The 9,089-nt window shown below is 41.7% G+C and overlaps 1 protein-coding gene across 1 annotated transcript; it reads right to left on the bottom strand.

Moving 5' to 3' along the window:
- Nucleotides 1-2,132: 2,132 nt before the first annotated feature.
- Nucleotides 2,133-8,967, bottom strand: LOC118419908 (geranylgeranyl pyrophosphate synthase-like). Its single transcript, XM_035826569.1, has 2 exons — nucleotides 8,781-8,967; nucleotides 2,133-3,964 (listed from the first exon to the last, which is right to left on the bottom strand). The coding sequence occupies exons 1-2, from the start codon at nucleotides 8,880-8,882 to the stop codon at nucleotides 3,137-3,139; spliced, it is 930 nt and encodes a 309-aa protein (XP_035682462.1). The 5' UTR covers nucleotides 8,883-8,967; the 3' UTR covers nucleotides 2,133-3,136.
- Between the last annotated feature and the right edge of the window lie 122 nt (nucleotides 8,968-9,089).

The following is a 9,089-nucleotide window of genomic DNA, read 5'->3' as shown; positions in this document are numbered from 1 at the left end:
AAGTTTGAAAGGAAATCGGCGCCTGCAGTTCCAAACAAGCCACCAGGGGGCCCAAACTTGCACGACTTCCTCCCTGCCCAAAGACGTATCCACTAGTCAAAAATCGTCAACCTGCCACTTGAGGATAATTTTAGCGCCAAATTGGAGGCTCTGCTGCAGTACCCAAATTGTCGCCAGGAGGTCATGGAACTTGTCCTATGGTTTCCCAAAATAACTACCAAATATCATTGAAAAAGATCCACAGCCCCGCTGCAGTGCCGACAAAAAGTGCCAGCTGAACCGTTCCTCCAACCGCAACTCAAATACCAAGTATCATTTAATTCCATCCACAGCTGCTTCAGTTATATCCGATTGACCTACATATTGTGACACAAAATTTTCCACCCAAAATATAACCTTCTTTGTGAAGATAGTGAGGAAAATCTATATGTATTTATAGTGTTCTCCATTACAGGACTCAAAATTCATGTAATGTATTTTGTGGCAGGTGAAAGACTAGCCGATACCAATTATGCAAATAAATTCCTAACTTGCATAAATTGTGCAAAACACATTTATTCTACATAGTAAATTTCGATGATTGGATTTTCAACATTGTGATCTGTGCACATAAACAAGCATAGATTAAAGAAGTCATTTTATAATCAGAATACAAATGTATTTCAATGAGATATGAGGTCTCTGAACTCTTGACTTGTTGGATAGAGATTAATAGAAAAGACGATCAGCCGAGACAATTTGTGCAAATGAAGATCCTATTGGGAAACATTTGTGCTACTCTGGGTCCACACGAAAAGGTTATCATTTGACGAAGATATGGGGTCGTGGAACTATTTATTACCTCCATGAAATATGGAGGTTATATTTTTACTAGTGTTTGTGTGTGTCTATGGCCGCTTTCTGATGGAGGTCCCAGGTTCGGGGAGAGCAACACCCCAAGCACGTTAAAGAACCCGCCGCATGTGCGAACATGAGCGGATCAAACCATTCCAGCCAAAATGGGGTAGGGAATCTCCCGAGCAGCCCTCGTAACCCCTGCTTCGCCTATTGGGTCAGTTAGTCCTCATAGTGAGCAATTGGGCTGGTCTCAATCATGATGTTTCTGACCTAGGGCGAAGAGTTACAGTTACAATCGTGTAACCTTCTCAAGCTATGCTCTGGAGAGAATACAGACCCTCGCCATAGCTGCTGCACCATGAGTCATGACACAACTGAAAACATAACCATCTTGGCAAAGGTGTAAAAGGGAAGAGAAAAGGGAAATGAACAGAAAAGGAAAAAGGGTGGCAACAAAAACTATTGGCGATGGTTTTATTGTTAAGTATTAATGATTGTTATTTTAGGTGTGCTGTGTTCTATCCTTTCGCCTGGCTGTATGTATGAAGATGCTTGTGGTGTAAATGTCTAATGTTTCCAGCCTTCTAGCTGTTTGCTGTGGACCTGCAGGGTTGTTTATTTTGTGGATGTTTGTGTTTCCGTCGAATTTCTCAAGGACCTGTGGATGGGTTGTGGTGATATTTGTAACGTGGTTACATGTGTAGGTGTTGTGTCCCCGATCTTTTCTATGCACTTTACCGTGGTTGACTACAGTACTCCAGCAGGTGTTTTATTTTTCATTTTTTTGTATGCTTTAACCACCTTAGAAGTGGTCTAGTCTTGGTCAACACGACTAGATGATATATCAGTCTTCAGTTCGGAGGAAATTATTGCAATGTTTTATAGGGATTTTACATTATACGTGTTTGGGGATACACGTACGTATGGCAGCACATTTTTCTCATACATGTATTTAGACCAAGAAAAGGTCAATGTTGATATGGTTTATAGGGTGTGGGATTATATGTGTGGGATGGGTATATACAAATGTAGGTACTACATCATAGTCATACAGGTCTTATTCATGTACAAAAATGTATTACTCCGAGTGGGTACCTTACAAGAGTAGTTCCTACACAAAAAAATAAATGGCTGCACGAATGCGTGTTGTTAGCGGTGGGAAATTCTGTTCTAGCCTGGTGAAAGTTTGTAACTGAAAATTTTGAGCAGGCAATATATAGTAGAGTGGACTCATCCCTCAGCTAAACCGACATCTATCGCAGTCATCCTTCAGTGAGACATCTGGAGCCGCATAGTTCAAGTTTCTGACCTTTTATTCAGCCTGTTGGCCGTCAGAAGACAGCCTATACCATCACAAACACCTTCAAATGTGCAGGATGCGGCAGAGACTGTCATTCCAGAATCGGCTTGTTCAGCCACCAAAGAAGATGTCGACCATGACCCAAACCCATCGTCTCTTTAGACAGATGGAGGCCAATGATAGTCATTTGTATTTAGTAGAAGTAGTAGTATACAGTTTTGATTGTAGAATTCATAAAATGAAATTCTGCCAAAGGAACAGACTTTCACATATACAACAGATTCTGGTACATGTGACACATGTTTACGCTAATTACATCCTTATTTGCATAATCAATGAAACAAGATGAAAAATTAATAAAAACCCTGAATATTTTCATCTGTGATGTCACAAGAAACACAGAAGCCAGTTCAGAGTCTGGCACCAAGGCTCGCGCTGTAACGTCCTTTCGAGAAACAATGCATGATGATTGTTACAAATACAATTGCAAGTCATAAATTTTTGCTTCTCATAAGGTTTGCCGTACTGCCAGGTCCTGAACTTGCTGCCGTGTCCCGTGACATCAGGTATGGAAATTTACTTACTAGTATCATACTAGTAGTAATAACTGGGAAGCGGGAATCAAAAACTGGGTATGATTTGTTAAGTTCAATAACATCAGAAGGGCGTATATCTTTAGTACACATATATCTACATATGTCTGCAGTCATTGATACTTACTTTGATTGTAGAGAACTGTGATATGAGGCAATGGAAACAACAATAAAATCACCCACAAGTTCTCACAACCATGAAATTAGGAACTAGTTTACAGCTTGTCTACTGACAAAGGTGCACCTTAAAAGTGTACATGTCATTATGGGCATATACAATGTAGCATCATTGCCATTGTGTTGAAAGATTACTTTTGGAATGACAGCATAAAATCATGATTCCCCAGTATTCATTTCTACTTTCTGTGACACCAATTTTTGTCCACATCAGCAGAAGCTTGCCCCACTACTGCGATGCAGGCTGCTTGTGCACCTTACACAGCTCCACCATCATGGCAGACAGGTACGGGTTCCCCCCATGGTCTTGGATCTGCTGCAGCGCTTGTTGCTCAAGCTCCCTTAACACTTCTTTGGTGTACTCAAATGAACCTAACTTCTCTAAGTAATCCACACAGTACTTCTTCACATCTACATCATTGGTCTTCTGGCGGAGTATACTGAGAATTTGCGTGGTGCCCTGTTCATGGTGGACTCCGTGGATAATCGGGAACGAAAACTTTCCCTCCGTCAGATCCTCGCAGTAGCTCTTGTTCTCTGTGTACTCTTTGGACATGAGGTTGGCAAAGTCATCCCTTATTTGGAAGTACAGGCCGAGCGTGTCGGACAGCGGGACAAAGTCACTCTTGTTGTCACTAAACAACTGCATCAGCTTCACTGCCAGCCCAAACAGTCCCCCTGTCTTCTTCTTGACCATGACCTTGTACTCCTCTTCCCTGGGACATGTGGTGGTGTCCCTCCAGTAGATGTCCATCCCCTGGCCCTGGTGGAGCTCCAAAAGCTGTTCGGTGAAAATGCGGGTACATTCGGGGTGGTTTAACATCAGTACTGTTGCTAGTCCTTTGAAGTACACATAATTGGCACAGTTGATGGTGTGAGCAGTGCCATAGATACTGTGTGCTACAGGGATGCCCCTCCTTAGTTTGGAGTTGTCCTCAATGTCATCGATGAGCAGGCTGGCGTTGTGTAACATCTGCACGACATTGCTGATAGTCTGCAGCTTGTCCTGTGGGATCTGCAGCCAGTAGTTGAACGCTTCAATCAGCTGCAACCTGATCTGAAATGTAAAACAATCACAAAGTCAAGGCTGCTACAATTACAAATCAACAGAACAGAGTTCAACAGACCAATCTTGACTTTGATAGTGCTGGCGTGACCAACTGTCACTGATCTAACCATGTCTACCTTCACTTAGTACAGTACTTTTCTACCTTGGTGTTATACAGATCATATAGAGAAACGAATAAATGCAAACTAAGAAATAATGTCTTCCACTTTGTCTTGTATTTAATAACAATACATCTGACATATTACTTGCAGCCAGTAGCTATAGGTACCAAAAGTATTTGTGTGTCTTCACTGGATGTGGCAAGTACCTCAAACTGTCAAACATTCAATATTGTGATAATGTATAGTACATAACATTACATGATGTAGCAAGAAGGGGCGCGAGAAGAAGGAATACTTATGTTCACAGTGGTTTCGAGCAGTTACCGTACATAGCCCTACAATACCAGTAGGGCTAATGTAAAGACTGCATGCAAACAGTCTCATGCCTGTATTACTCTGAGTGGGCACTCAAAAAGCCCCTTCCAAAATATAAATGGGCCCCCAAATAGTTAGCCTGATTAAATCTCGCTTATAGCAGCCCGCCAAACATCCGCCGGCCCACTAGAAGCTTGATGTAGAATAGCCTTAAGTCAAGGGAACTGGGTTTTCCATATATGGATAATGTATGTAATTGTCATGAGCCCACCAGAGCCTGGCTTTTGGTTGCTATGGACTGGGGTGGGTTGCTATGTGGTGATTGACAGCATCACACCTCTAATCTGTCATGGATCTCCTTGATCTGTGCCAGTTGTACTGATGGTGGGAACAGCCAACTATGTATGCACAGTTCTACTAAAATGATGTCTTTTTTTTAACAACCGTTACACCGAAGAACTAATGTGAAATTACTCTACATAGAATAGCATTCCTTTAGATAAATGTGCCTGTGGCAGAACTTTTGATGTGACAATGGGGCAATATAGGAGGGACATATCATGGTTCTGAGAAGTTGGACAGGCTTCAAGTGTCACAACAACATGCCACATTTTTGTGAACCAACTGTTTTTCTGCAGTTGTCTGCCCATATGGATCAAAGAAATGCTCTTTATGACAAGCTTTCGTTTCTGGCCTCATAAAATCTCACCAGCAGGCCAATAATAGTTCCAGGAAAGTCTGCGCTCCAAGATTCCTTCAAGTTCCCTTATCTCCAAGGAGATCCTACGGTGCCATAAGATAGTATCAAAGCTGGCCAGGGAGTATAGCCGGCTAAGGGAGTCAAACGGTCACCGGAGATCTGCCTTCACCCGAACAAGGAGGAGCATTTCTATTGAATAAAGGTGTCTCTGCCCCTCCTTGTGCGGTATTAACAGCTACACGAATATCCGAGGTGTTAATGTTTTTATGAGCGGCTCACGTAATGTCCAGGTCAAGCTCAGCGAGCCGCGCCGCCGGTCCCAGTGGGAGGTTCACTCCAGACGGCGCCAAAATACAAAGCTGACAGCATCACAACGAACCGGTACATGAAATTTCCACTCAAGAAATATAGTAAAAGTCCTATAATCGTTCCAAACGTACTATACGCCTTCATTTAGAGGGTTTTTAGGCGATATTTATAATTAGTCTGAATTATTTTGAATAAAAGAATATCTGAGCCACAATAATCAAATTATTTTCAAAAAATTGACTAAGAAAATACTCATTTATTTGATTTTCTTTGAATATTTTAGAAACATTTTGAAAGTAACTGTACAAAAATATCTTTATTTAGAATAATTGTGAAACCTCTCTGTGATTATTTCACATTTACAAATATTTACAAAAAATGGTACACCTGGCCAAATGGTAAAATTAGTTTATTGCCCCCATAAAAGTAAGCCCTATTGTTGCATCTGTATATTTTTAGATTTCACTGCTGGGCACTGGTGGATCCTTTGTGGTGGGCCATTGTTGCATGGCACCCAACCATACTTTGCAAGGATGTGTGAATTGCTATCTTCCCAGCCCACCGAACCATTTACAAAAAATGGTAGAAAATGGTAAATAATGGTAGAATGCTGTTATCATTATTTAGAAACCATTAGAAGTATCCAATTCCACACCATAAATATTTCCAAAGTTTTACAGGAACAGGGAAATATTTATAAAGTTGAAGCAGTGTTAAAAATATTTCTGAAGTATCAAATGTCCTAGACATATAATTACAAAACTTTAAAATCAATTCTAAACAATGGCAACAAACATCCGCATGGTGTCTTGGAATGGACTCTATATATAAAAACATTAAACGGACGTTAGAATTTTGGCATTTCGAACATATATTAAATCTGAAAGTAAGCATCTCTCACTACGTTTGGATGCGCTGAAGGAAAGCACAACACCACGCGCGATCAGCCATTTTTTGTTTCGAATCTAAAGTTTCTTGCAGTTTGTGTCCGCTTTTCGATCCGCTATTTCGTAATTTCTTGCAACGGCGAGACGACAACAACAAGTCGAGGTTCGCGAACCTAAAGTAATGGGATACACTGATAACATACTAGGGACTAGCCAGTAGCGACTTGACATCTTTTCCTTTCGGGGCCGCGACAGTGGCCTGCAACAGAGGTTCTCGCGGCTCAAATTCCCACAGACTTCTCGAAAGATACGACCAACTTTTTCGTTCATGGTTCAAACTGGCCAAACCAACGGTTCGCGCAGTGACTTGTATCATGACTTCCTGTAACGGTCACCAGCTGACACGCTTGCCGGGGCACGAGCCGGCAAGCCGGACGAAGGGCAATTTATTATTAATCTTTCAGGGTAGTCCCTACAGTTTTGATAAAACTGATTTCCAAGGCAATTTCCATTTAGGCAATTGACACCTCCTCGGCAAGCACAATTTGATTAGGCAACAATTAGATGTTAATAGCCTTTCTTGAAGCCGAATGAAGCCAGATCCTACGGTAAGTTTGATACTATACATTACGCACCGTGGATCTGGTTGGAGATTACAAGTTCCCCACAACTTGTTTTCCTAACACAAACATGCCTCTGCTCCCATGGGTCCTTCACACAGAGAACCACAGCCTGCACAGACAATGGGAGAGGCAACTAGCCCGCCCACCGTCTGGGTGGCGGAGACATGCTAATATACTGGTTTCCATGGTAATGTGGGCTCGACCTAAATCCTGGCCTACCATTGGTGTTGAAACATTCCACAACAGTTCCCTCAGCTTATAGCTAGTGGAGCACAAACTCTACGGGAGGGGCCAGTTACAGCCCTGGACAGCGGAGTTTGTGTTACACAGACTACCAAATAGTGTGTTTATGTAAAGATGACAAATTCCCTTTTATTGCCCCCACCTCATATAAAATGGATTTGAGATGAAAGCCTGTGTATTTCAGACAGGATTGGGTAGGATTTAGCATTTGAGCAAAATATAAGTAGTATGTATATGGCCTGAGATGCTGAGCTACTTTTACAGACGAGCTCTCACCACTTGTTTGTGGTAGCAGAACACAGTACATTTTGTATTTGCAATATGTGGCTCTTGCAATGATAAGTAAAACGTCTCCAGAAAAAGGGTCTGCCTAAACACCACAAACGACCACAAACAACTCTAGTAATGTGCAGTGTATATGGGACAACGACCTTGTGTACGCTCTGGAGACATTGTTTATACATTTATGAATTTTAAAAAACGCAGCAAGTCCTATGTATTCACCAGTTATTTCGAGTCAGTAATCCGCTTTCAAGATTAAAGCAATTCTTGGCCACCATGTTGGATCGTGCTTGCTTGCATTTGAGGCCGAAAAACACTTAGTATTAAAAGTTTTATATAAGTTGACAACGATAGAGTTGAACTAACATTGAAATGTATGAACCAACAGCTTCCAGCTTTTATCGCCAGGAGCCGAGGAAGTTATCGAGAACTTCCCCATGAAGGTAGCAGAACACAGTATTAATGGGCGAACCCCGGGGTCTATGACGCGAGTACATAAAATAGTACGGATAAACTTGTTGAAGGAGAGGTAAAAAGTCTTATTTGAGGGGCAGCCAGATATAACCTGTGCTGCGTGGTCACGGAAGGTGTTGACTCAGAGACTGTATGGTTTGGATTGTGAAAGTTTTCTATTTCGTGAATCGTGTATAAATGCGCCCCATTACGCAACTGCCTCCGCAGAGGGGCATTTCAAAGAGGACGTGAGAAGACGATACGTCGACAGGATTTTTTTGATATTTTGTGGCTTGTACCTTCAACTCAAACATATCCGTTTTTGGTATTCCATAAGTGCACCCTACTATATTTTTTAATGCGTCGAAGCCAGTCACCTTCAGGCCCTTAACTATAGAAATCCCTATAGGCCGAAAAATGTGTTCTGCTACCTGAATGCTCCTCGCACGGACGATCCAACATGGCGGCCAAGAATTCCTCCGACCTTGAAACCAGCGGGCTAACTCGAAATAAATCGTGAATACGTAGGAGTTGTTGCGTTTTTTTAAATTCATAAATGTATAAACATTGTCTCCAGTGCGTCACATAACGTCGTTACCCACACCGCTTAATTGAGTCGTTTGTGGACCTTGCTTGTTTTGTGGTTGTTTGTGGTCGTTTGTGGTGTTTAGGCAGACCGTCAGAAAAAATTATGTTTCTTTGTTGGATTTGCTTCCATATAAGTTGCGTATTCATCTATCATATCAAATGGAAGGCCATTATAAAGGGCAAATTAATATTGGGGTATGAGACCAAAAGACTACTAACGTTAGTAACGTTATCCCCAACCCAACAGTCTTCTTCTTCTTCAGTCTCCGAAGGACTAAACCATTCAGGAATAAGCGACCTCACCTGTTTCCCGGGAACCTGACAGACGTACTCATAAGGTTCCATCAGAATCCGTTCTTCCACCTCCCCCTTCTCAGATAAAACGTTGGGCTTTTTCGTCGCCATGGCTGAAGCTGTTTCTCGACTTGCGACTTGCTGCTTCAGGTTGGAAATACTGTAGTTTACGACACTAGAGTAGAGTAGAACAAACTATTTTGTTGCGGGGGGTTATTGGAACAGGACAATTATATCTCTTTACTATTATACTGATTAGGCTAACAAAAAATAAATAATAGCTTATTTTTAGTATCAAGTGCTATTAATAAAAACTTT

Source organism: Branchiostoma floridae, chromosome 7, assembly GCF_000003815.2.
Source record: "Branchiostoma floridae strain S238N-H82 chromosome 7, Bfl_VNyyK, whole genome shotgun sequence".
Lineage (NCBI taxonomy): Eukaryota > Metazoa > Chordata > Leptocardii > Amphioxiformes > Branchiostomatidae > Branchiostoma > Branchiostoma floridae.
Note: the sequence above shows the minus strand (reverse complement) of the source record. Positions and strands in the feature narration are given on the sequence as shown.

Excerpts from the sequence above, each read along its gene's own strand:
- LOC118419908 (XM_035826569.1), bottom strand. The coding sequence starts at position 8,882 with ATGGCGACGAAAAAGCCCAACGTTTTATCTGAGAAGGGGGAGGTGGAA. Across the intron at positions 3,965-8,780 it reads GTCAGGTTCCCGGGAAACAG|ATCAGGTTGCAGCTGATTGA; the intron begins GTGAGGTCGCTT and ends TTTACATTTCAG.